We start from the raw sequence: 27,876 nt of genomic DNA on the forward strand, positions 1-27,876 counted from the left end.
GTTATGTTCAGAAAGTGGATTGTGGTGATGGTTTCACAAGTGTGTGAAACTGTGTCAAAATTGATTCAAGTGTATACTGTAAATGGGCATTTATTTTCTAATAAAAATAAAGGCTGTTAAAAAACCAAAAAGCCAGGCCTATAAAAGATGTCCTGTTAGGGACAGAGAGCAGTGCAAATGGAAATTTACATAAATATTTAGAAATAAATGCACAGAAGAACATAAAACCATACTCCCAACAAAAAAATCTTATATTTTCTTTTTAGTCTTTTCTGTTTTCCACAGACCAAAGCAACCAAAATGTGAATTGTCCGGGGAGAAAAAAAAACCAATATATCTTTTTGAAAGGTAAGTATACACATTTTAATTTATTTTTAAGAATATATTTATATTTTAAAAACAGGACATGTATACGTCTAAGCAGCATGGCGGACACAGACCAAATCCACGCTGGTGAGTTTTGAGAACCATTGAACGTGCTGACAGAGGCAGACAAGGTAAGAATAAATAGTGCTTTGGGGAGAGCAGTAGTGATCGGTAGGGTAGGTAAAGACGTGGACGCCGGAGCAGAAACAACTCCCCGATACTGATTTGTGCAAAGTTCCAGATCTCCACAACAGAAATGGCCCAACCCATCCAAACAGCCTCCCAGCCCGGCAACTGCCGGGGTAGATGAACTCGGACCTAGCGGGCAGAGGGATGGGGGGACTCAACCCAGAGGAAAACTGCAGAAACAGAGTTCAGACAGGCACGTGTTCGCACACACGTCCCCACAAAGGGCATTGCACGGTAACAGGACTGTACACAGTTTAACAAAGGAGCTCCCAGCCTCCCTGTCACCTCTTTGGCAGTAGGTCAGGCCATCTCCACTTCTGACACACACACATCCTCAGCAGGAGGAAGGCTGTCCTGTGTGGTGGAGACAGATCTTTAGGTGAGAGCAAAGCTACTGTAGCCAGAGCGTTAACTCCGCGTCCCTCCACAAAAAAGATGTTAATTACTAGTGACAGCCCTCGAGCCAATATTGCTTCAGGTCCCTACCCCAAGGACCGGCACACTCCTTTTCCCACACCCTGGTGAAATACGACACGCCCTTGCTCGTGCTTCAGCAAGCAGAATTACGGGGTAGAGAAAAATTAGGTTCCATATGCTAAAATTTGCACTTACTGCTATGAACTAAGTTTTAATGTATTTCTTGGGTCAAAACAAAATCAAGTCTTTGAAGACCCACTAAGCCTATGATGGACTTCGCTCTGTGACACTCATTCACTTCTGTAAGTTAGGCCCGTGGTAGTGGAACCTGTCCAGATTCTCAAGCACACCTAAACTCAAGAAAAATGAAAGCCACATAGATAATTAGATCTAGTCTAGGCACAGGAAGCCACAGCTGGCTGACCGCTCAGGGCCTCTCAGGACTGGATGTTGGTCGAATTGAGGATTCGAGAAGTAGCATCAGATTTGGAAGCCTTTGAAAGTTCTCGCTGTTGAAAAATAAATAATGTCAGTGGCAGTACTGTCCCTCCTCTGCATGCCCCGCCCTTGTAAGCATGGGTAAATGTCAGCACAAGGTCCCCTGAGGGCTGTTTCTCTGAGACAGAGGTCCCTCTCCAGCACAGGTTGTTAGGAACACAAGATGAGAGGCTCTGAGCCCCGTTCTATTAGTCGGAGATTAAGCATGTGCACATGTATGCCCGGGACCTCGTCCTTAGTTCGTTCTGTTACAACCGCACAGAATAGCAGTCCCTCAAGTTTCACAAAGTACTCTATCGAGTTGTCAAGCTAGGCAGGCAACAACCTTTGGTCTTTTGAGCCCTTAATAAAGCAAGGGGCCAGACCTTTATCTACCAATCCCTGGGGCTGAGGGCCTTGTAACCTGCTGGTGATATGATCTCATGCTGGAGCACATGGAAAAGAAGATAAAGCACGAATAGCACTGAGAAAGAGGTTAGCAAAGGTTAGTCTACCGGCTTTGGTGCTGCCTGGTGGAGTCTATTACCAGCCAAAGCAGCCAAAACCAGATTAGAGATAAGCAGGGTACATTTAAGCCCCACGGGGATGATACGGGGCTTGGCTAAACAAGCAAGGAAGAGAAAGTTGGACCCTCTGTCCAGCAATCAGCTAGCCAGAGCAACGTACGCTTCTGTATATAAAACCATACCAATCATTTAATTTGAAACAAGTGCCATAATATGAAACTGTTTCAATGCTCAAAAAAAGCTCTTGCCTTGGGCAACTGCCCCGTTCTGTCACTGCAGTAGTAAGAGCGGGCACCATGGCTTTAACGCAGTGTCCCCTCACCCACGGTGAGGAACAGCCTCGCTTCCCAGCAGGAAGATACGGAGGGCAGAGAGAACGCACACTGGTAAGTAAAGGGCACTGCAGTTAAGTGTTAGTAAACACGGAGTAGGTTACTAGGAACTAAAGAGCATCTGGAAAAATCTCCCAATGCCACATATACGCGCTAAAGCAGCTTAATGAGGTAGAAACAGGCAGAGGCGAGGAAATGAACACTGGCCAGCTCACAGAAGACAGAAAGTTGGCAATTCAGCCCTCAGGGGTTAGTAAGTCATATACTCCAGGAAACAATCAGCACACAGGCCAAGAACCTCATGATGGGCAGCACACAGCTGGGGCTCCCCTCCCCACGTGATGGGGCCTCTATTCTTTCCGGCACATTGGAGGCCTCTGATGTCACAACTGGGGAGGGTGAAGGTCTTCTGTTGTGAAAGACAGGATTAAAAAAAAAAAAAAACAACTTTGCCTGACTTTAGGTAGGGCTGAGAATCCAATTCAAGTCTGAACAAGTTTTCTTGTTAATCAGCAGATTAGTCTGTTGGGACTGAAGTCAGGTATCCTTGAGGTCCGCATTAGGACTTCTGCTCCTTTGTCAAAAAAAGGTTCCGTGGTAGTCCAGCTGAGATTATTGGTTAGTGTAGCCCCGTGCCCAGACGGGAATTAAGCCAGCAGATGTGACAGGTGAGTTTGGAAAGCGGACATGGGACATGCAGGGGTTGCCATACAGACCTGAAGCCCGACAGTGGAGCTGTCAGAGAGGGACGGATCCTTCTAAGAACAAAGAATTAAGACAATTACCAAGAACTCCACCAAGAGAGCACCAGGGCCGTGATCAGAGGGTCACCTCCTGCAGCCAGGGAATGGTATTTCTGAAGCAGAAGGATCCAGGCTAAACGTCTAGTTGCTGCTGCCAACTTCCTTCTTGTATGCTCCTTAAACCGGCCCGCCCCATGCCATGATCAAGGCAGGAAAGGGATTCTCAGCCTCCAAAGAACCGTCCTCACGGCCCGGGTGCCCTTGGGAAGATACCCACTCTGCCCCAACTGTGTGCTCCCCAGAGACTGGCAGATATTAGAAAAGGTGAATTACCGCAAACTCAGAATAGGTGCTGGCAACAGAATTAATGCTGAAGTTGCGCTGGAGGGGGGCCGAGGCAGGGTACCCACCACTCAGGATGCTGCCGTTGAGCTCCAGGTTCTCCTTGTTGGCTCCATGCCTGCCAGCACGGGGCGTTTTTTTCCCCGAACAAGTGGAAGTGACGACCGGCTGCAGAGAAGGGAAAGAGAGCGATCCGCGCACCATCCTCAGAGTGACCACACACACGCGCAAATGGCTAAAGGCTGATACCGTCTTTGTTATTCATGGGCCTATAACCCGCTACTTGTGGGTTCAAAAAATACATGAATTCTTAATGGCTTGCAAAATACCTACCTTGAGCATAGGCTGTAAAATACTTGAAAGACACACTTAGCACAGATTCCCTACCTCTCCTGGTGTGAGAGTACCCGATTCCGTCTAGTGATCCAGTGTCGCTGGGCTTGAACCCACACACAGGGACCTCACTCAGCAGCAGCTGAAGACCAGGCTTTGCACTGAACCTAGTTCCATCCCAGTGATTCCCATGATACTACCGGGGTTCAGAATGACCGCTGGGTGTATTTGGTTGTTGTTGGTTTCTTTTTTTGGCAGATAAGCTGGCTTACTCGCAGCATCTCACTGAAAACCGAATCCAGGGCTCTCAGAAACTCGAACGACGAGGTGGGGCCCCTGGGTAAATGGGCTGGAGGTGTGCTGGGGATGTCCCTTGTACACGGAGCATACATACTAACCTTGCTGCCAGAAGGTGGAAGTCGAGACACAGGGGAGCGGTAGATTGTCCCCCCAAAGACAGGCCGAATGCTGCTGTTGGCCGTAGCGTTGGACATGATGGTAGTGTTCAGCTAAGGGGAAGAACAGAGATTATGGAGATGGGGTAACATGCCTGGCAGCCCATCCCTACACTATAGAGAAAGGAGTATGGGAAATAGTCTAAGAAAGATGGGTTTACATGGTTAAGAGCTTTGAGGAAAATTGTGACAAGTGTTGAAAGTATTTCTATCCGGACTGCACTGTAAAATGGTAGCCATTTTGTTTGTAATTCTATCATATTTAGGTATTTACCCAAGAGAAATGAAAGCAGAGATCCCTACAAAGACCTATACATATATAGAGAGCAGCTTTATCTGTAATAGCCAAAACACTGCCTACAAGCCAAGTGTCCATCCGCAGGCAAATGGATAAGCAAACTGTGCAATGGAATACTGCTCAGTAGTAAAAAGGAGTGGCCTATTATACATGTAACAACATAGATGAATCTCAAAAAACCTATGCTAAACGAGAGAAGCCAAACCAAAAGAAGAATACATACTGTATAATTGTATTTGTATAAAATGTTAAGAGGGGCGCCTGGGTGGCTCATTTGGTTAAGCGTCCGACTTCAGCTCAGGTCATGATCCCACAGTTTGTGAGTTTAAGCCCGCATCGGGCTCTGTGCTGATGACTCAGAGCCTGGAACCTGCTTCAGATTCTGTGTCTCATTCTCTCTCTGCCCCTCCCCCACTTGTAATGTGTCTCTCTTTGTCTCTCAAAAATAAATAAATGTAAAGAAAACATTTTTTAAACGTTAGAAATGCAAACTGGGGGCGCCTGGGTGGCTCAGTTGGTTGAACATCTGACTCTTGATTTCAGCTCAGGTCATGATCTCATGGTTTGTGGGTTCGGGCCCCATGTCCAGCTCTGCACTGACAGTGTGGAGCCTGCTTGGAATTCTCTCTCCCTCTCTCTCTGCCCCTACCCCACTTGTGCTTTCTCTCTTAAAAAAAATTTTTTTTAAATAAGTGAACAAACAAAACCATAAAACCCTTTTCGTTCATCAACAAAACACCATAAAGAGTAAAAACACAAACTACAGAAGACACAAATGCTGCCAGTAGACATGGCGAGAGGTTCAATTTCCATTAGTAAGGAGGGAGATACAAACTAAAATCATGAGACATAACTTCATACCCTCAGATGGACAAAGACTTAAAGTATGAAAGTATCACCTGTTAACAAGGATCAGAGTCTGACACTTAGGCACTGGCAGCACAGATCATTAATCAGTGCAACCAGGGCTTCAGAAATGTCTGATCAGAGGAAACTTTCCGATTTTATTTTTAAGCAATCTTTATGCCCAGTATGGGCCTGAAACTCACAACCTGGAGATCCAGAGCTGCTCTACCAGCCGGGCGCCCCTGACTTCACTCTCGAGAGCAAGGGCCTCTCGCTTCTCTTTTATGCTCAGCGTGTAGCACAGAGGTCTGCAAACTTTTAATTAAAACAGATCTTTCCATAATTGATTTTTAGCGTTCTAGGTTTTTAAAAGCTTATCACATTTTTTTTAAGTTAATTTTGAGAGAGAGCGCTCTCGTGCACATGCATGCCAGGGAGGAGTAGAGAGAGACAATCCTAAGCAGGCTCTGCCCTGTCAGCGTGGAGCCCCATGCGGGGCTTAGACTCCTGAACTATGAGATCATGACCTGAGCCGAAAGTGAGAGTCGAATGCTTAACCAACTGAGCCACCCAGGTGCCCCATCACATGATTTTCATAATAAAAAACTACCTATTATGGGGTGCCTGACTGGCTTAGTAGAGTGTGTGACTTATCTCAGGGTTATGAGTTTGAGCCCCAAGTTGGATGTAGAGATTACTTAAAAATAAAATCTTTATAATATCTAATATTGGGGCACCTAGGTGGCTCAGTCAGTTAAGCATCCCACTCTTGGTTTCAGCTCAGGTTATGGTCTCATGCTTCTGTGAGTCAGAGCTCGTCAGACTTGGGATTTTCTGTCTCCTCTCTCTGCTCCCCCAACCCCGTGCCACTTGCACCGTCTCCGTCCCTCTAAAAACAAAAGTGGGGCGTCTGGGTGGCTCAGTCGGTCAAGCATTGGAATTTGGCTTGGGTCATGATCTCACGGTTACTGAGTTTGAGCACTGCATCAGGCTCTCTGCTGACAGCTCAGAGCCTGGAGCATATTTTGGATTCTGTGTCTCCCTCTCTCTCTCTGCCCCTCCCCCACTCATGCTGTCTCTCTCTCAAAAATAAACATTAAAAAAATTTTTTTTAATCAAAAATAAAGTAAAATCTATCAACAATAGGGAACTAGTTTAATAAGTGATGGTATGTCAAGAGAATAGAATATACAGCTAATAACGAGCATGTATTTGAAGAAAGTTTGATACTATGAAAAAAGAACCACAACCAATACCAAGTAGGGGAAAGGCAGAAATCCAAATCATATGTGACCTCTGTTTTGTAAAAATACATTATTTAAAAACGAGGAAAAACAGGGGCACCTGGGTGGCTCAGTTAAGCGTCTGACTTCAGCTCAGGTCATGATATCATGGTATGTGAGTTGGAGCTCTGAGTCGGGCTCTGATCTTACCGCTCAGAGCCTGGAGCCTGTTTCAGATTCTGTGTCTCCCTCTCTCTCTGCCCCTCCCCTGCTCGTGCTCTCTCTTAAAAATAAGTAAACATTTAAAAAAATTAAAAAGCAGGAAAAACAAATACTCTCAATAGTTCTCTTGGAGTTACACTACAGGTGATTTTTTTTTTTTTTTTTTTTAAACTCCCTGCAACGCAGGGCTCACATTCACGGCCCTGAGGTCAAGAGTTGTACATTCTGAGTCAGCCAGGTGCCCCTGCAGGTGCTTTTTAAAAGGTCTATTGGTTATAAATATGAGCTGAGGAAAGAGAAAGGAAATACTGCTCTATTTCATTTATCAAAGGAAAAGTTAAACTATCCCATTTACTAAACATGAAAGGCTCTCACAGAATATCATTGTCACTTGTTGGAATTCTAGGATGAACCTCTGAAGGTCTTCATCGTTACGGAATGGTGACGGCTATGGTCTCCCAAGATTAATCCAAGACCTCAACCACAGGCACACATCAAAGCCAGGTTCTTGACTGTCATTATCAAGTTATTACTTGGGATTAAGTACTGCCTTCTGGTCACACTTTCAGATGGACTCAACCTGGAGGGTCCCCAAAACCCTTTCCCATCTGCAGGGCAGAAGGCGAAAGGTGGCCAAGAGCCCCAGCCTCGACAACCCCTCACAAACGGTGGTTCACAAAGCCTCACGTTCACCTTGCGCACTTTGCCCGGTGTGTTGGGTACCAGTCCTCGCCGCTTGCTGGGGGTTCGGGGAGCACTGCCATAGAGCATCTCTGTCTCTGTCTGCTTCTTGTTCTTTAGTTGCTGTATGAAAGTCAGAAGGAACAGTGAAAACTCCCAGGAAAGGAACAGGTCTGGGATGGGGCAGAAGCTGGGCCAGATATCTAGAGCCAAGTGCCTGAACCCAGAGCTAAAAGAGGTGCGGTGGGCTAGCCCTTCAGCCAACCCAGATCCCTGGAAGAGACCCTGGGCTGCTCACATTACCATCGTCCTCTTGCCCACACTGTGCTCGCTTACTCTCTCTTGCTTGGCTCGCTCCTTCTCCATTCGATGCATCTCCCATTGTTCTGTCACATACTCCATGAATTTCTGCCCATTCACCACAAATGCCTGCGAATGCTCCTGTTCCCACATTTCAATCCGTGCCTTCAGCTCCTCTTCCAGCTGAGACCATAAAGAAAGAAATGTTAATCACTTCAAATCCTTGGTATGAAGCCCGAATGAAAGTATCCTCCCAAAGGAAGACTCCCGCCCCAGAGCACGTAAGCCTAATTTCAGGGAGCTGGACTCACGTGGGCCCAGGTCAGAGTGACCAGGAAGCAAATCCTAGGGACGATTTATTCGTAACACACATGAAGGTGGGAAACAGCAAGAACCCAGAGTCTAACTGGGTTTTGGTGCCTAAAGCTGGAGGCACTGGGGAGGACGAGCAACATGAAATGAACAATGTACATTATGGGGCGCCTGCGTGGCTCAGTCGGTTGAGCATCTGACTTAGGCTCAGGTCATGATCTCGCAGTTTATGAGTTCAAGCCCCGCGTCTGGCTCTGTGCTGACAGCTCGGAGCCTAGAGCCTGCTTCAGATTCTGTCTCTCTTCCTCTCTCTGCCCCTTCCCTGCTCATGCTCTGTCTCTCTCTCTCAAAAATGAATAAATGTTAAAAATATATATATATAAAAAAAAAAAAAACACGATGTATATATTAAGAGCACCCCAATCTGGGTCCCGATCTAGAATCTACCTCTTATAGGCTATGAAAAGTTACCTAAGTTCTCAGGACCTCAGTCTCCTGATGTATAAAAATGGAAATGAATAAAATAGAACTACCCTACGACCCAGCAATTACACTACTAGGTATATATCCAAGGGATACAGGGGTGCTGTTTCAAAGGGGCACGTGCACCCCCATGTTTATAGCAGTACTATCAACAATAGCCAAAGTATGGAAAGAGCCCAAATGTCCATCAATGGATGAATGGATAAAGAAGATGTGGTATATACATACAACGGAGTATTACTCGGCAATCAAAAAGAAGGAAATCTTGCCATATGCAACAATGTGGATGGAACTAGAAAGTATTATGCTAAGTGAACTTAGAGAAAGACAAATAAATGACTTCACGCATGTGGAATTTAAGATACAAAACAGATGAACAGATGAAGCAAAAATAATATAAAAACAGGGAGGGGGCAAAACATAAGACACTCTTAAATACAGAGAACTGAGGGTTGCTGGAGGGGCCGTGGGTGAGAGGATGGGCTAAATGGGGAAGGGGCATTAAGGAAGACACTTGTTGGGATGAGCACTGGGTGTTATACACATAGAGGATGGATCACTGGAATCAACTCCTGAAATCATTACTGCACTACATGCTAACTTAGATGTAAATTTAAAATGAATTAATTAAGGGGCACCTGGGTGACTCAGTCCGTTTAGTGTCCCACTTCAGCTCAGGTCACGATCTCATGGTTTGTGAGTTCAAGCCCCACATTGGGCTCTGTGCTGACAGCTCAGAGCCTGGAGCCTGTTTCGGATTCTGTGTCTCCCTCTCTCTCTGCCCCTCCCCTGCTCTGTCTCTCTCTCTCTCTCTCTCTCTCAAAAATAAATAAATGTTAAAAAATATTTTTAATAAATTAATAAAAATTTTAAAAAAATTTTTAATGGAAATGACTAAATGGAAAATACCTTGGAATAGTATCTGGCACTTAATTCAATAAACACTATTACTATTAAAATAGAGAACAGTAACAAAGCCCACAGCACTTTCTCAAAAGTTTGTCTTTTGTTATAGGCTGAATTGTATCCTCCCAAAATTCCTATTTAAGTCCTAACCCCCACCCCCCAATACCTCAGAATGTGACTTTTTTTTTTTTCCCACAAACAGGTAACGAAGTTAAATGACAAATGAGGTCATTAGGGTCAACGTGACTGGTAGCTTTGTAAGAGAAAAATCGGGACAGAGATACATACAGAAGGAAGACCATGGAAAGACGTAGGGAGGAAGAAAGTCATCCTCAAGTCAAGGATAGAGGCCTCCGAAGAAACCTACCCTACTGATACTTTGATCTCACACTTACAGCCTCCAGAATTGTGAAAAAATAAATGTGTTGTTTAAGCCAGCCAGTCTGTGGTACTTTGCTACACCGGCCCTAGAAAGCTATTAAGCCTTGATATTCAGTCAGGAGGAAGGCTCAGTATGTACTTATCCTGGCCCAAGCTTTAGAAGAGAAGACGGTTCTGGGGCAAGATGTTTCAAAGCCAAGGATACACAAAAAGTGAGGTGTTTTGTAGCCAAGCAACAAAAACTCAGTGGCAATATTACCTTAGGGAGTAGTTTTTGAAGTTTGGCTCGTTGCTTTTCTTCTTTTAGAAGATTTCCTCCGCGGTTTGTAAATCGACTTGGATCTGAAGCTTTTCTCTGTGAAAAACAGATTTTAATTAGAGTAAGCCCTGAGATGGTCAGACCAGTTCTGCTGAGATTCCTTGCTTTCGTAAACTGATCCATACTAAGGAGAGTTCTGCATTCCATCCACTGCAGCAGAGAGAAGTGATGGTGTTCCAAGGCAAGGGGAGTGGGGGGTGAGCTCCGTGGGCATATGCGAGGTCATCCACTGGGGTGCAGGAAGACTATGGTTCGGTTCCTTTCTAATCTAAGAGTGAGGTAAGCTTTAATATGGAGTGCACAATGTCACTGGCTCCCTTACTTGGTCCAGATGTCAGACATGACTTGTCACCTACAGGGAATGAGGTATTTGGAGGGACAAGGGAGAGATCTACACTCGGAGGGCTTGGTGGTGACAACCCTGTGTACCCACTCAGCTCTGGCGTACTAATGATGCAGGTTAAATGTGCCCAGTTAAGAGGTTCATAATCTGGTTTTTATGAAATTAACACTCACAAAATGGGCAAGTTAAAATGTAAAGTGTTAGGCTTCTTACTCTTTTTAACAATTTTTTTAAAAAGTTTATTCTTGAGAAAGAGAGAGAGGAGAGAGATTGTGAACAGGGGAGGGGCAGAGAGAGAGAGAGGGAGACAGAGAATCCCAAGCTGGCTCTGCACTGTCAGCACAGAGCCAGATGCAGGGCTCGAGCTCACCAAGTATGAGATCATGACCTGAGCCGAAACCAAGAGTCAGACACTTAACTAAGCCACCCACCCAGGCGCCCCCATTTCTGGTTTTTGTTCCTCTATCATGCATATATTATATCAGAACAGTAATCTAAATGTGTAATTTGTAAGTGTAAATTAGGTTTATACACTCAACAGTAGGAGCAGATCATCAGAAAAGTTTAGAAACAATCTTGACAATCTGGGGGCTGAGCTTGTAAAGAAATCCTATCTCCCTTCCAGACCCCTTGATTGATGACGGTCTGTTAAACACTAACTAAAGGGACAGTAATCAGTTTCTCATCTCCTTAAATACCAGCATATCAACAAGACTTGCTTAATACTCTTCTTTCTTGCTTTCAACCAGAAGTTAAGGAGTAACCGAGAACTAGGACGTCTGTTCTGAAACAGCTGTAAGACCTCACGTATCTCTCTCTCCACGTGTGAGTCCTACTTTCCCACCTATAAACCTGAAGGAGTTGAACTCGGGATTCTCTTAGGACCCCTTTGAGCTCTGAGAAGGACTCTCCTTGTGCCCTACATGTCTTGTGTGGCTCACCCAGTCCCAGTCCCGAGCTCTGAAATGCTTTGAGTGCCCAGTCTACCGGAAGAAAAGGAATTCAGACTAAACAAATGTGCCCTGATACCCAGGCAAACTTTCTAAGAAGACAGCAAAAGTTGGAGTGGTAGTGAATATTAACTGCCTGCCCCAACATCCACTCTCTCCCTCCTACTAGTACTGAGAACCTGAATGTATCTGTGGCAGCAGGTGCCCCAGGCACGCCAGTGCTGGTGTGGGGAGCTTAATACTGGAAAGAGCCCTTAGAGGGGCTGAAGGGGCAATGCTTGAAGTGCAACGGTGGGGGCTCTAGAGCCACTTCGGACCACCCCTTAGTGGTCGGGGAGCCGTGGGCTGGAGAAGCCTGGGACACCACTGAGTGTGGAACAGCCATACCTGCTCTGGATGCTCTACCTCTAGACTTCCTTCAGGTAAGAAATTCCTACCTTACTTAAGGCATTAATTTTGTTCTTCCACGTTCCTGCATATAAGCTTCCCAAGTACAGATAGGTCAGCAGTAACTCAGACTTACTGATAAAGACAGGGTTTTAGAAGCCTGGTAAAGGGCAGAGGAGAGTGGACTCTGACTGTCCAGGGCAGGCCTTCTTAACACTTGATCGCACTCTAGGGAAACAAGCTAGGGCGGTACCTCAAACTCCAAAAAAAGCCTCCAGCTTTCTTCCCACTTCTGGACACCTTCGAAGAGTTCTTTGTGAACCTCATAGTAGTTTCTTAACCGCACGATCTCGGCATCATGGAGCTGAAGCAGATTTTCTGTGTAGTCCTCTGCAAGAGACAAGCCCAGGAGATGAAAAACTTCTAGTGTTTAGTAACCCTCATCCTCCTCCTCCTAGAATGGAAATCAATTTTTCTTCCGTAGAGTAAAAGTGATACGTGAATGAGCATATATCGTGGATAATAAAAGCCAGCTTGGTCACATGATCAGTCTGGGAGGAGAGGAGGGGCTAAGGGATTAGGATGCAGGCCACAGCGATGAAGATTCTCAAAGCTCTAGGTCATCTCTTGCCTTGTCCTTGGTTTCCTTCATATTCTTCCTTTGCATCCTGCCCACAATTTCTAAAACCACTGCTGAATTTAGTACAGTCTCGTCTGTCCGACTAGAATTCTGCTGAGCTCCTGGGGACAGGCTCTGTGGGCTCGAATGTGGGCTCTGCTGCCTATGTGCTGCCTCTGGGTTAAGTTGCTGAGCATTTACGTGCTTCTGTGTGCTCATCTCTTGACATGAGGACTAAGTGAGATAATATCATTAAGGGTCTGACACTGCACCTGGCCCAGAGTGAGCACCTGACAGACTTGAGCCTCAGCACCACAGGCTACAGTGATTTACTGCTTCAGAAATCGAGAGACCCCTCACTTCCTAGTAGCATTTGCAAATGTCTGTTTATTCAGGAATGGCAACTGACGCTAAATGGCTTGAAAGGGGAGCCCTATCTGTTGGGTAGAGGAGACACTTCCCAGCAGACGTCTGCCCTCATAAAGACAAGTGAGCAGGCCACACGAAGACCACCACTTTTGTACGGACCAGCATAGTAAGGGGCAAAAGCCTGTCTCTGCTCCTGGCTGTAGAAACACTGGTCCCAGTACTGAGCCAGCTCCACTCGAATCGCCTCAATCACTTTCTTCATGTTCTGCATCTTCAGTTCCTCCAACCGATCCACTTCCAATTGCAGCTGAAACAAGGAGCTTTGGTAAAGGCGCTTGCCACACATTCATTTTCCCCCAGGAATGCAAAAGCTCCCATGCCCCTCCCCCCTTTAAACAAAATTATAACACAAAGCAACAGAGGTAAATCAATACTCTTTACAACAATGAGCTCATGGGAGCCAGAAACCTAAGAAAGGCACACAAAAGGACAGAAGATGAGCAGCTATCACCACCCTCGTCTGATGCTTGTCTTTTTTTTTTTTAAGTCATTTTTTTTCAATGTTTATTTATTTTTGACAAAGAGAGAGAGACAGAGCATGAGCGGGGGAGGGGCAGAGAGAGAGGGAGACACAGAATCCAAGGCAGGCTCTAGGCTCTGAGCTGTCAGCACAGAGCCCGACGTGGGGCTAGAACTCACGGACCGCGAGATCATGACCCGAGCCGAAGTCGGACGCTTAACCGACTGAACCACCCAGGCGTCCCTTGTCTTTTTAAAAAAAAAAAAAATTTTTTTTAAATGTTTATTTATTTTTGAGAGAGAGAGAGCGCGCGCACGCAAATGGTGGAGGGGCAAAGAGTGAGGGAGACACAGAATCCGAAGCAGGCTCCAGGCTCTGAGCTGTCCGCACAGAGCCCGACGAGGGGCTCGAGCCCACGAACCGTGAGATTGTGACCTGGGCTGAAGCTGGACGCTTAATCAACTGAGCCACCCAGACACCCCTGATGCTTGTCTTTAAAAACAGGCTCGCTTGAGGCAGGAAGCTGGTAAGGACGACAGACTTGACACTTGTAGAGACTGCTGACCTAGCACCCACTGGATTTCTTACCGCTTTCCTGACCTTGGCCTTTGACCCAGTCATAACCGTGGCCACAGCTTCTCTCTCTTCTGCAGGTATTTGTAACCTGTCCCAGAGCTCTCGGATTTGAGCCCGCAGACCCTCACACACTGCTTCATTTTGTGACTTTCGCATTTCCAGCTGTGGGGAGGAGAGCTGACAGTTAGGGCAAAGACAGAACAAAGAAGCCCAGCCCGCTGCCTTCCCACAAAGAAATGTCTGGACTCACAAGAAGTACTCTGACTGGATTGAGAAGAAGTGTATTTTTGTGATTCTGAACACAAACTGTATGGCTGTCATTATGGTAGGATCTCAAACACCAAGAACCAAGAATCAAATTTTTAACTTAAAAAATTAAACACTAAGCTAATTCACAGACGGATAGTGTCTCATTCAAAATTTCAATTTCACATTCTTTGAGCTATATATAAATTTTTTGCTTAAAAAATGCAAATCAAGGATGTTCATATCATTTGCTATCTTTATCCTTCCCCTTTTTACTTATATGGGCTTCTTATTTAAGACTGAAGGAAGAAACTGTCGGCTTTTTCAAACTGCTGGACACGATGGAGTAGGGAGTGGCCATTACCTGCCGTAGCAACTTTTGTAGTGTTGCGATATTCTCCAGAGACAAACAAAAGGCATCTTCATCTTCACACACCACATCTCTTTCAAAGCTTGTGTCTGGGGTGTGATCTAATTCTTCCATACACAGTATGATCTGTCTCTTTATGTTGACAAACTCGTCACGTCTAGAGGCCTATAAAATAAAATGATTACGAGCCCCTCCAGGAAAGTCCAACCGACCTTTAGGAAGTATGAGTGCAAACAGTATACCTTTGTCTCCCTCAAAGTGGCCACGTGCTGTCTGAACTGGCTCAGCTCCTCTAGGCTGGGAACGGACGAGCTGTCCACGTCATAGTGGGGCAGGCAAAGAATTTCACACAGTTCTTGATCTTGTTCCTGAAGTAGTTTCAGTTCCTGTTTTCTCTCCTTTTTCTGCTTTCGCATCAGTTCTACCTGAGTGCGCAGATCCTTTTCTAGTTGCAAGATGGTCGTCTCTCCTTCCTCCTGCAAGAGACAATGTGCCATTGTTACAAGGCTTCAAGTGGATTTATTCACATGAAGAGAAGGACAATGGAAGAAGGCTAGAGTGACAAACTTTTTTTTTTAATGTTTATTTATTTTCGAGAGAGAGAGCACGTGAGCAGGGGAGGGGCACAGAGACAGGGAGACAGAGGATCCGAAGCAGGCTCCACACTGATGTCAGTAAGCCCTGATGTCAGGGCTTAAACTCATGAACTGTGAGATCATGACCTGAGCCGAAGCCGGATGCTTAACCTACTAAGCCTTCCAGGCACCCCTAGGGTGACAGACTTTTAGTTAAACTTAACAGTACATCAACTCACGGCCAACAAAATATGGCACAAGGAGGGTCCCCTAAGGAAGGTCTCTGGTAAAGGAAACGTACCAGGGCACTTTGGCAAGAGGTGAAAAGTGGTTGGAAAGCTTGTTTTGAGTTAGCTATGGGGTAGTCTATTTAGCTCATAACTTGATGCTCATCCTAAAAAGCCTACAAACATCACCTAACCAATACAAATCAATAGTCCTTGCTTTACTCCAACAGATAAACAGGTGGCGGGGGGTAGGGGAGAGTGGCAGTTAAAGGTCTTAAAAATTTATAGAATTTTATTCCACACCGGTGAACTAATAAAAACTGTCATGTAATTTAAGGGAGATATATATTTATCACCGTATATCTAACTTCTCACCCGATTTCACATTGAAAGTTAAAAAAAAAAAAGACTAAAGAAACTATTTGTTTAAAATCAATGATATATATGCCATTTCTGTAGATTCCACAAAACTACACTGATGTCATGATCTGACTGCTCTTGGCTGCCAGGTATGAATTATCATTAACCCCTTAAAGGCGGTCTCCCCCCTAGCCTGATTCCATCTAGATACCCACGTAGTTCTTCCTGTAGCAGAGAGAGGGACCCAAGAATCTTACTGGCACCACATTATAGCCATCCTGTGCTGGCCCTGCACTCACATCTATTCTAATTACCTTGCCAAGCTCCACAGTGGTTTTCACTTCTATGATCCCAACACTACTTATACGGGATCTAACCAGGGACATGTTTTGGAGTCCTGTTATTCATTCCATCCTTGCTGGTGTCCTCATTCAAGCTCTCCCTTGTGCTGGACCACAAAACAGCAACCTGTCAGCGCGGTACAGAGATAATCATGCTCTGAATTTGACTATGCTCTCCTGACACTCCAGCTTTTGAGACATTTCTTCCCAAGTAGCCATTTTGGCTGGTTCACTGGTGTGCAGCTACTGGGTATAAAAAAACCACAAAGGCAGGTCTTTTGGTAACTTTCCCTTGTATCACTAGTCCCTTTTGCTTCCAAGGTAGTGCTTTGAATTTTTTTTCAAAGAAAGAATAGCATGGTACCATCTGTACTTAGCTCTTCCTTAGAATTAAAAAAGAAAAAGTACATTATATATTATTTATATATATTAATATCAATATTATATATTAATAATATAATAATATACATAATATGTATATATATTATACACACACCCCACAAATATAGGGCTTGTTTTTGATCAAAGCATTGCACCACTTATTAGCTAGTATCTCTCAACAGGGCAACTCTTCACATAAGTGAAAGGTACTTTGGTGAAACTAAATAACTAGGTGACAAATTCTCCCTGCTTTCATGGCCAGGATTTCACAAGGACACCTTCCACCTGTAGCCCCAAGTCAGAGTTCCTGCCTAATCTCAGACCCCAGCAGGATCCCCTGAGACTCTGCCATGTACCTGAAATGGCTCGACATGTAACTCGCTGCACAGGGTATTCAGCTCTTTTTGACAGACGGATATGCTTTTGATGAGCCTTTCCTTCAGGCTCTCCTCTTCAGCAATCATCATATCCAGGAGGTCCTACAAAAGAGAATACAGTCCCATAAAAGTCTGAGGCCAATGGGGGAAAAAACCCCAAACCAACAAACGACACCCAAACCTTCATAATTTCAAATTCTTAAGAAAGGACTTAAATACAAAGAAAACCAGGAAGAGCCTGTGACATCTTCGTGTCACTTCTGTAGCTGTGTCAGATGAGACACCAGTATCCTTACCCCTGAACCGCCGTAAAGAGACCAGTACTACCCCACTCACCTTGATATGCTTCTTTACAACCTCCGTTCTTTGTAACCGCTGGTCCTCTGGAATCCCAATTAATTCCCATATTTCCCGAAGGTGATTCAGAGCTTTCTGGAGACATACTATTGACTCCTCCGCCAGCACCTCACTGAAAAGCAAAAGAGAAGCCAGTAACATGAGCCACTGCCTCCAGACTAAAATAAAAACTTACTGAAACTAAATATACTAGTTTCTCAGTGGCCTGAAGGCTAAAAGAAATTGAAAACAAGCATTCAGCTTAACCACTCTTCTCTCCAAAACACAACACTGGCAAAGCAAAATTCAGTATTGCCTTACTCTGGAAGTTCAATCTTCTGAATAATACTCAGAATGTGGACTTTCATCAACAATTCTACCCCCGGCAGTACAATACAGAATTATAAAAGAAAAACCAGACAGGAGCGCCTGGCTGGCTTAGTAGAGCATGTGATTCTCGATACCAGGATTGTGAATTCGAGCCCCACGTTGGGTGTAGAGATTACTTAAAAAAAAAAAAAAAAAAAAGTAGGGGTGCCTGGTGGCTCAGTCGGTTGGATGACCGACCAGCTCAGGTCATGATCTCACAGCCCATGAGTTCGAGCCCCGTGTCGGGCTCTGTGCTGACAGCTCAGAGCCCGGAGCCTGCTCCAGATTCTGTGTCTCCCTCTCTCTCTGCCCCTCCCCAACTCACACTCTGTCTCTCTCTCTCCTCAAAACTAAATAAACATTAAAAAAAAAAAAAAAAAAAAAAAAAAGTAAAGATAAACCAGACAAAATAAAATCCCACCAACACAAGAGCTTGCTTGGTGAGAAGATCCTATAAAACAGGTGGCAATTTATCACACTCATTTCTTGTTCTTAAATTACAACTACTGACTTATAGAATGGCTAAAATTACAAAAGATAAACATCATGTTTTGGAGAGGAGGCACCTGGGTGGCTCAGCTGGTTAAGCGCCTGACTCTTGATTTCAGCTCAGGTCATGATCTCGTGGTTCCTGGGATCGAGCCCAGGGTCGGGCTCTGCACTCACGGTGTGGAGCCTGTGTGGGATTCTCTCTCCCTCTCTCTCTGCCCCTCTCCAGCTCATACGTGCACACACGCTCTCTCTCAAAATAAACAAACATCAAACACGAAAGTGATGGTGAGGATATAGAAAAGCCAGAACTTTCATAAAGTTGGAGCATAAACCGGTACAACCACTTTAAAACTGTGGGCAGCACCTATTAAACCTGAACATAGCAGTTCCACTTTTGCATGCAGGTCCAGCAGAAACGCACACATGTGCACTAAAGGCAAGAACAGGAATGATCAGAGCAGCACTCCTCATAATAGCCTGAGAGTAGAAACACCCCAGACGTCCATCAACACAATAAACAGTACATTCCTATCATGGAATATTACAACAATGAATACACAACATGGATAAATCTCAGAAACATTATGAGAAACTATGCTAAACGAAAGAGGTCAGATGCAAAAAGACTACGTACTATATGATTCCATTTTATGAAGTTCTAGAAAAGCAGAACTATGGTGAAAGAAAGCACATTAATTGCCTGGGATCAGGGCAAGGGATCAATTGCAAAAGAGCACGAGGAAATTTTTTCAGGGTGATGGAGTGGTCCTAGATCTCAACGGTGATGACCTAACTGTATACAATGACCAAAATTTGAACTGTACATGTAAAATGAGTCAGTTTTACTGTATGTAAATTATACCTCAAACCTAAAAGAAAAAAAAGGAAGTAAAACAAACTACTGTGGAAAAACAAACAAAAGTTGGAGAAGAAAAGGAAAAACAGTCTTGAGTGAAAAAAGCCAGACAAGAAAGCATATATCACTATGTGATTCCATTTATATAAACTTCAAAAAACAGGCAACACTAAGGTGTACTTTCAGAAGGCAGGACGGTGGTCCATTATCCTGGGAGGTGGTGACTGGGACGGGCTACAAGGAACACTGGTTACCTACGTGTGTGCTGACTTTGTGAAAATCCATTGAGTCTGCATTTGATTTCTGTATGTTATTCTTCAATTACACAAAGCTCATTTAAACATTTCATTGTTTATCTGAAATACGAATTTAACTGGGTACCCTGCATTTTATCTTTAAAAAAAAAGTTTACTTTAAAAATGATAACCAGGGGTGCTTGAGTGGCTCAGTCGGTTGGGCATCCGGACTTTGGTTCAGGTCATGATCTCGTGGCTTATGGGTTGGGGCCCCACACTGGGCTCTGTGCTGACACCACAGAGCCTGCTTGGGATTCTCTCTCTCCCTCTCTCTCTGCCCCTCCAGTGCATGCACCCTCTCTCAAAAATAACATTCAAAGAACAGAGAAATTTTCTCTCCTTTCTTAGATACAAATGGATAACAAAGACATTGCTCTGGCACCAGGCAAACTAGAATCTGGATGTGCTTTGCCACCAGTCAGCAGTGAGGCCCAGAACAAGTCACTTAAACTGAGGGTGTGCCATCTATAAATGATGGGGCCAGGGGCTCTCACTGGCCCCCTTTGTGCCTCAGGGTATTCAGTGGCTCTTATGAATCACCAGGCTAGATCTCCAAGAATAGCAGTTTCTCCATAGGCTTCAATATTTTCTAGGGTTCTACTCGGACAGTTCAGAGCCTGGAGCCTGCTTCCAGCAGAGAGAGCCCGTCTCCCCTTCTCTCTGGCCCTCCCTGGCTCATGCTCTGTCTGCCTCTCTCTCTCTCTCTCTCTCTCTCTCTCTAATATAAATAAACATTAAAAAAGATTTTTTTTAATACATAAATAAAATAAAGGTTGCCTGTCCTAGGTGAAGAGAAGTTTTGGCACAAACACCAGTTGCCTATACCAGATGGCCAGTATCAATACCCAGATAATGAATAGCATTTCCGAGAATTTATTGTGGGGCGCCTGGGTGGCTTAGTAGGTTAATGTCCAACTCCTGATTTCGGCTCAGGTCATGATCTCAGTTTGTGAGACTGAGACCTGCACTGGGCTCTGCTCTGACAGCACAGAGTCTGCTTGGGATTTCTCTCTCCCTCTCTCTGCCCCTCCCCTGCACATGCTCTCTCTCTCTCTCAAAATAAATAAAGATTAAAAAATATTATTCATATCCATTCATTTTAGAAACGCTAACATGTAGGGACCCCTGGGTGATTGAGTCAGTTAAGTTTCTGACTCTGATTTCAGTTCAGGTCTTGATCTCAGGGTTGTGAGTTCAAGCCCATGCTGGGCATGGAGTCTACAAGGAAGGAAGGAAGGAAGGAAGGAAGGAAGGAAGGAAGGAAGGAAGGAAGGAAGGAAAGGGAAGAAAGAAAAAAAGAAAGAAAGGTTAATATGTAATTAAGGCATTTATTTCATCTCAATTAACTAAAGTTAATTATTTTAATCTCAATTAACTAAAGTTCAACTACAGAGTTTTCCCAAATAATCCCTTTGCACTCCAATCTTAAGATAAAAGAATGCATAAACCAAAAACCTAATTTTCACATTTTATTAAAAATAACCTACATGGGAATGCAAGCTGGTGCAGCCACTCTGGAAAACAGTATGGAGGTTCCTCAAAAAACTAAAACTGGAACTACCCTACGACCCAGCAATTGCACTACTAGGCATTTATCCACGGGATACAGGTGTGCTGTTTTGAAGGGACAGACACATCCCCATGTTTTTAGCAGCACTATCGACAATAGCCAAAGTATGGAAAGAGCCCAAATGTCCATCGATGGCTGAATGGATAAAGAAGATGTGGCATATATATACAATGGAGTATTACTCGGCAATCAAAAAGAAGGAAATCTTGCCATTTTCAACTACGTGGATGGAACTGGAGGGTATTATGCTAAGTGAAATTAGTCAAAGACAAAAATCATACGACTTCACTCATATGATGACTTTGAGACAAAACAGATGAACATAAGGAAGGGAAACAAAAAAAATATAAAAACAGGGAGAGGAACAAAACAGAAAAGACTCATAAATATGGGGAACAAACTGAGGGTTACTGGAGGGGTGGTGGGAAGGGGGATGGGCTAAATGGGGAAGGGGCACTAAGGAATCTACTCCTGAAATCATTGTTGCACTATATGCTAATTTGGATGTAAATTTTAAAAAATAAAAAGTAAAATTAAACTAAATAAATAAATAGAAGTGTAAAATATAAAAAAAAATAATAATAACCTACAAGATCTGGGGTACCTGGGTGGCTCAGTCAGTTGAGCGCTGACTCTTGATTTCAGCTCAGGTCATGATCCCAGGGTTGTGGGATCAAGCCCCATGTCGGGCTCCACACTGAGTGTGAAGCTTGCTTAAGATTCTCTCTCTGGGGCGCCTGGGTGGCTCAGTCGGTTGGACGTCCGACTTCGGCTCAGGTCATGATCTTCCGGTTTGTGGGCTTGAGCCCCGCGTGGGGCTCTGCGCTGACAGCTCAGAGCCTGGCGCCAGTTTCGGATTCTGTGTCTCCCTCTCTCTCTGTCCCTCCCCTGATCTCTCTCTCTCAAAAACAAAGCATTTAAAAAAAGAAAAAGATTCTCTGTCCCTCTCCCTCACTCACACTCGTTCTCTCAAATTAAAAAAAAAAAAAAAAAAATGATCTACAAGATCCAATCTGTGGTCAATATTCAATTTGAACGTAAAACCCTGGTGTTGAGCCAGACCAGCATGGGGCACTGCTCTGAGTGAGGGTTACTACTTCAGAGAACGCTCTCCAGTCTCTTCCAGGCTGCCTGGCCCACTCCACTCTAGCCAATCTCCACAGGACAGCTAGGTTCTTGTGAAAACAAAATCCAGTCAGGCCTCTGCTTAACTGCTCCCTTCAAATTTTCCCATTGCCCTCAGGAAACACTTCAACCACTTTCAAAGGAAAGGCTTTCTAAAACCTTTCTCCAGGTTTGTCTCTTAATCTCTCCTACCCCTCATTCCCTAAGACTCCAGCCAAGGGGACTTCCGGAACATTCCATAGATGTGTTGCTCCTCACTCAACCATGTGTAGCTTTCAGTTGTTGATGCTGCCATGCTTCTGCCCATTACCTTCCACCTGCCATCACCTTCTTCGGACAGCTGTGGATTCCTCACGGTCATTTCTACCAACCCCCCACCCCCACCCCACCCTGTAGACCATAGACTCAAGGACAAGGACTGCCACATCTTATCATCTTCATTTTACCAGGCCCGAATGCACAGCAATTATTCAATAAATGTAATATGAATGGCCTTCAGTTCCTGCCAAAGGTTCATTACGCCTCTAACGTCTAGTTACAATTCAGAGGAGATTTATAAGCAGGGCTGCCTAGCTCCGTAAAACATCCAGAAGGTAAAGCGATCATTTTTCTGAACAATAAAAATCTAGCACAACAGGAAAGGAATCTGAATAGACATTTCTCCAAAGAAAGATACACAGGCCAATGAGCACGTGAAAGCAGACTCGACAGCACCAGCCACTAGTGCAATGCAAACCAAAACCACAAAGAGATACCTTCACAGGCACCAAGATGTCTGTAGTAAAAGACAACAGTAAGTGTTGACAGGCAAGTGGAGAAATCAGAAGCCTCGTACGCTGCTGGCGGGAATGTAAAATGGTGCCGCCTCCTTGGAAAACAGTCTCACAGTTTCTCAGTTAAACACAGTTACCGTATAACGCAGCAATTCCATTCCTGGGTATTTACCCAAGAGAAATGAAAACATGTCCACACAAAACTCGCGTGCAAGTGTTTACAGCAGCATTTTTATAACAGCCAAAAAGTACAGACAACTCAAAATGGCCACCAACTATTGAATAGGTAAATGTGATTTGCCCATCCAGTGGAATATTATTTGACAATAAACCTTGAAAACATTATGCCAAGGAAAGAAGCCAGTCACAAATGACAAAGTATCCTATGATTCCAAATAGGCCAGTCTACAGAGATAGAAGTAGATTGGTAGTTCTGTGGGGCTGGGGAGTGGGCAGGGAGGGTGGGAAAAGGGAGTGACTGCTAATGGGTATGGGCTTTCCGAAAGGAGGCTGAATATGTTCTAAAACTGACTGTAGTGGTAAGTACAGCACTCTGAATATACTAACACCTGTCAAACTGTATGCTACACAAAGGTAAGAAATCGTTTAAAAGACCATTTGAGATCTTTTCCAGGCCAGTGACTTAGGTTCAAGAGACTGGAAAAACCAGACCTTTTTACAACCTTTTGCGTCCTTGGGATGTATTCTTGTACGTGTCCTCAGCTTTTCAGTGATGTGCTAGAAGAAAAAAATCTCAAATTTCCACCTTCTAGGAAGTTACCTGAATCTATTTACAGGCAGTATATAATTGCACCAAGAGAATTATATTCACAGTGAATGTGCTAAGGCATCTTATGATCATACTTTTTTGAAACGTCCAGTTATTCATTCAAATATACTACTTGAATGTTTATTATATACATGGTGCATCCTAAGTATTGAGGATTCAGCACTGAACAAAACTGACATCCCTGCCATTTTGAAGTTTACATTCTAACAACAACAACAACAACAACAACAACAACAACAAAAAGTGACAAGCGAATCTCACATTAAATGGTAGTAAGTGGTGTGGAGAGAAATCAAGCAGAGAAAGGGCACAAGGAGTACTGAAGGTGCAGGAAAGGGGAAGTGCGGTTTTAAAGAGATTGGCCGGGAAAGACCTCCCTGAGAAGGTGATCTCAGCAAAGACCTAAAGGTGGTAAGGAGTCAAGCCACAGGACATGTGGGGGAACAGAGACCTGGGTGGGGGAACAACAGATGCCCATGTCTGAGGTAGGACAGTGCCTGGGGTTCCAAAACAATCAAGGACTCTGGTGTGACTAGAGTAGAGTACAACAGGACTCCAGAGGCTTTTACTCTAAAATACAGAATATTGGGGGCGCCTGGGTGGCGCAGTCGGTTAAGCCTCCGACTTCAGCCAGGTCACGATCTCACGGTCCGTGAGTTCGAGCCCCGTGTCAGGCTCTGGGCTGATGGCTCGGAACCTGGAGCCTGTTTCCGATTCTGTGTCTCCCTCTCTCTCTGCCCCTCCCCCGTTCATGCTCTGTCTCTCTCTGTCCCAAAAATAAATAAAAAACGTTGAAAAAAAAAAAAAATTTAAAATACAGAATATTGGAGGATTCTGAATGGAAGACAGGGCATCCAGCCTTGTGGCTCCTTGTCTTGTGTTGACAATAAGCTTCAGGAGGCCAAGGCAGAAGCCGGGAGACCAGGCAAAAGATAATGGTGGTGACTTGGACCCGGGTGGTGACAGCCGAGGTGGGGAGGAGTGAGATTATGGCTGGTTTTTGAAAGTAAAGCTAATCTTAGGAATGAAAGAAAGGGTTGTCAGAGTGACAGAACAATCAGCATGAGTGCTCTGAAGAGTGGAACACTTTTTTTTTTTTTTTTTTTTAAGTTTATTTAGTTTGAGAGAGACAGAGACAGCGTGAGACAGGGGCAGAGAAAGAGGGAGACAGAGAATCCCAAGCAGGCTCTGCACTGTCAGTGCTCGAACGTGGGCTCGAACCCATGAAACCATGAGATCATGACGGGAGCCAAAACCAAGAGTGGAACACTTAACTATCTGAGCCACCCAGGCTCCCCAAGAGTGGAACATTTTTTAATTCCTTGAAACTTACACTCGTGTGAGAACACTTCTCCAAGTAGAAGATTTGTAATTCCAAACACGCATTTTCCAACAGGCCCAATATTGTTAAAGTAGTCAACCCCGAGGGATGGTTAACAATTACAATTGTGTCCATACTGCTTTTAGTTGGCGGCCCTAACCTCGCCAGAGGTTAGCAGTCCATGTAGTGTAGATATTGGTTTTGGTTTAAATTGGATTTGCGATCTACAAAGCTCATGTCACTTAATTTTGTGAAAGTAAGGTGGCTAAATTAATTAGTAAACAGCTAAGTTTTTCAGTCAAGTCACAACCCCTCCCACCCCCCAAAAAAGCCCTCAGATGATTGCCAAAATTTTTTAAATACCAGCTTTATTGAGATTATTTTTATTCTTTTCAAGTTTATTATTTATTTATTGGAGAGAGAAAGAATCCCCAACAGGCTCGGCGCTGACAGCACAGAGCCGGACGCGGGGATCCATGCCACTAACAGTGAGATCATGACCTGAGTGTAAATCAAGAGTCTCACATTGAACAGAGCCACAAAGACGCCCCTATTGAGGTTACTTTTAAAGCCCCGCCTGTTTTTCCAGTGGTACCATTCTGTGTACTAAATTCCCATTCTGTGGAAGGCAAGCATTTGAAAAAGAACGATGGGATTAGTAATTATGGAAGGAAAAGCCTCCTACAGCCACAAAGCAGCCATTCTGACCAAGAACTGCAGACTAGCCATGAATCATCACTGCCTCACCCACTGCTTACAGAAAAGTAAGGTCAACGTTTTTATTACTCTTAACACAAAACCTGTGCCCTGGTTTTATTCTTATTTTAGAACAAATTTGGCATCTCTGCCCTTTTGGAGGTTACAGTCTAATAGCAAAAGAAAGGTGATAAACCAGCACAGCACACATTAAGTGGCAGTAAGTGCTATGGAGAGAAATCAGGCGGAGAAAAGGGGATAAGAGAATAAGAGAACACGGACATTCACCGTCCTGTCGCAAGTCACAAGGCTGGTGAGTAGCAGTGTGGTGAGTCTGGTCCCAGCACTGCATGAGGAGTTGTTAAAACCACCGGAAAAGAATTCCTTAATGGAGTTCCTTCCTTCCTTCCTCTCTTTCTTTCTTTCCTTAGCGTTTATTTATTTTGGGGGGAGAGAGAGACAGCACGAGCAGGGGAGGGGCAGAGAGAGGGGGAGACACAGAATCCGAGGCAGGATCCAGGTTCCAAGCTGTCAACACAGGGCCGGACGCGGGGTTCGAAACCGTGAACCGTGGATGACCTGAGCCCAAGTCCAACGCTTAATCGACTGAGCCACCCAGGCGCCCCCTTAAAGGAGTTTAAGTTGCAAGGAGACCCGGCTACTTTCCTATTCAAGTAAAATGTTAGCACTAGAGCCCCGACGCCGCGGAAGCCAAGGAGAAATGAGAACGGGCCGGCCTTATTTAAAGAGAACCGAGAAACCGGCGCACAGAAGAGCCGGGACTTGGAACGAGCCGCCGGGCCGAGCGGCAGCACCTGAGACGCGGCGGGCGGGGCTCGCGGTCACCCGGCGCGTCGGGGCCTCGGGAGCGCGCGGCCCCGGCCGGTGAGCTCCGGGCCCGGCCTCCGCCCCGCCGGCGCCCTCGGGCCGGGCGCCGGCTCTGCGCTCCGCGGCCCTGCCGGCCGCGCCGGGGCCTCCCCCGGCGCGGGCTAACATGACACCCGCGCCCGGGCCGAGGGTCGTCTCGGGGACCCCGCACCGGCCCGCACCCGGGACGGGTGTCGCTCCCTCCCGCGTCCCCCGGACTCCCCCGCAGCCCGCACCTTCTCCTCATGGCGGACGCTCCAAGCAGCCGGGCGTCGAGGCCCCAGACCTCCACGCAGGGCCGAGCGCAGCAACCTCCCGCAAGCACCGGCGGGCTTGCTCCGGGTCGCGGCTCCGCGAGCCGTTAGGCCCCCGCGGAATTTCAAACCGAGCCCGGAGGCGGAGCGGCTCCACGATTGGCGCCCTGACCTGACGCTCCTCGCGAAGCCCCGCCCCTGGCGGCGCGCCGCGAAGGCGCACTGGGTCCCCCGCGCCCCGGGGCTGACGCCGGGGGTTCCAGGGCTGGGCGGGGGAGGCGCTCGCCCGCCCGCTTGGGTTGGGGTCTGTGTCTGCGCGTGCGCCGGGTCTCGCAGGTGCGCGGCTCCCTCTCTCAGCTTCGCGGTGGCCGGGAGTCCGGTCCCCCCCACGCAGCCCCGCCCCGGCCAGCCGCCGAGTCCCGGCCCCACCCCGTCCGGGCGCAGTTTGGATTCGAAGTGCGCGCCGCCGCCCGGAGGCCGCCGGGAAGGGGCGAGAACCGCCGGGGGCCGGGGGACGGGAGCACGTTCCGCGTTTTAACTCGTTTCCCAGCGCGTCCAGAAGGCGAGCCTGGAGGTGATCTTTGGTGGCGGCCTTCCCCACGTCTGGGAGCCGTGGCCTGCAGCGGAAGGGGAGGAACGCTGCACCCGTCTCACAGGCCGGCACCTTTCTAGACGGTGGTCCCATTTAATCTCCACGACCGCCCCGTTTGGTATTATCGCATCACCATTTCACGCAGGAGAGAACGGTCTCTGAAAGCTTGAGGGGCTTGTCCAGGTCACGTAATTGGCACACAAATGGAGATCGCCTGGGCATGGTTCTTTCAAATAACAGGGGTTATATGGTTGTATGAAAATTTTTAAACTCAAAAGTCGGGGGTGCCTGGGTGGTTCAATGGGTTAAGCATTGGACTCTTGATTTTGGCTCAGGTTGTGATCTCAGTTGAGAGTTCGAGCCCCACCTTGGGCTCTGTGCTGGCAGGGCAGGGCCTGCTTGGGATTCTCTCTCCCTCTCTCTCACCCTCCCTTGCTCTGTGTGTGTGTGTGTGTGTCTCTCAAAATAAATAAACAACAACAAAAACTGAAAATGGACAGTAAAGCACTTTTGTAACCCTTTTTTCGCTGAACATATGATACATCTGTAAATGCTAATATATAGCTTGGTTTTCAGTGATTCACAGTTGCGTGATATTATGGCTGGAAAGTTCTCATAATTCAACTGTTTTGCTAACAACCGTTATTTAGATTGTAATTTTTACAAATAAATGTCTTCATACATAAATCTTTGCATCTTGCTTTATTTTCTTACAGTTGATTCATAGCAGAGGAGCTAATGAATAC

General features: G+C 45.8%; 2 protein-coding genes across 17 annotated transcripts in view; one reads left to right on the forward strand and one right to left on the reverse strand.

The window, feature by feature from the left end:
* The window catches only part of RCCD1 (RCC1 domain containing 1), a 34,844-nt gene extending 25,489 nt beyond the window's left edge, over positions 1–9,355 (forward strand). For 2 of the 8 annotated variants that reach the window (XM_019460315.2, XM_019460319.2), the window contains one exon: positions 267–2,784. In XM_019460315.2, the coding sequence (XP_019315860.2) occupies positions 267–464 (198 nt within the window). In that variant the 3' untranslated portion in view covers positions 465–2,784. Of the gene's footprint in view, positions 1–266; positions 2,785–7,176 lie in introns of those variants that run through there. The other 6 variants (XM_053888662.1, XM_053888663.1, XM_019460320.2 and 3 more) reach the window with 6 other exon arrangements.
* Positions 339–26,696, reverse strand: PRC1 (protein regulator of cytokinesis 1). Of its 9 annotated transcripts, none has more exons than XM_019460308.2 (15): positions 26,521–26,696; positions 17,130–17,262; positions 16,773–16,895; positions 14,775–15,008; positions 14,527–14,697; positions 13,929–14,078; positions 12,980–13,127; positions 12,086–12,222; positions 10,093–10,188; positions 7,788–7,934; positions 7,464–7,574; positions 4,125–4,235; positions 3,385–3,561; positions 3,025–3,063; positions 339–1,481 (listed from the first exon to the last, which is right to left on the reverse strand). In XM_019460308.2, exons 1-15 carry the CDS (start codon positions 26,529–26,531, stop codon positions 1,410–1,412), a joined length of 1,860 nt encoding a protein of 619 aa, XP_019315853.1. In that variant the 5' UTR covers positions 26,532–26,696; the 3' UTR covers positions 339–1,409. The 9 variants fall into 9 exon arrangements, with proteins under 9 accessions (XP_019315853.1, XP_019315854.1, XP_019315852.1 ...); XM_019460309.2 differs by having other exon boundaries at positions 339–909; positions 3,025–3,066; XM_019460307.2 differs by having other exon boundaries at positions 3,025–3,066.
* Between the last annotated feature and the right edge of the window lie 1,180 nt (positions 26,697–27,876).

The sequence above is a fragment of the Panthera pardus genome, unplaced genomic scaffold (assembly GCF_024362965.1).
Source record: "Panthera pardus isolate Hobbes unplaced genomic scaffold, ASM2436296v1 HiC_scaffold_23, whole genome shotgun sequence".
Classification (NCBI taxonomy): domain Eukaryota; kingdom Metazoa; phylum Chordata; class Mammalia; order Carnivora; family Felidae; genus Panthera; species Panthera pardus.

What these genes read in the sequence shown, in the direction of transcription:
- PRC1 (XM_019460307.2), bottom strand. An exon ending in CACCGGGCAAAGTGCGCAAG is followed by an intron (nt 4,236 to 7,463) that starts GTGAACGTGAGG and finishes TCTTCCCCTTAG; the next exon opens with CTGAACACTACCATCATGTC. An exon ending in GCTCCACTGTCGGGCTTCAG is followed by an intron (nt 1,482 to 3,024) that starts GTCTGTATGGCA and finishes ATTTTTCAACAG; the next exon opens with CGAGAACTTTCAAAGGCTTC.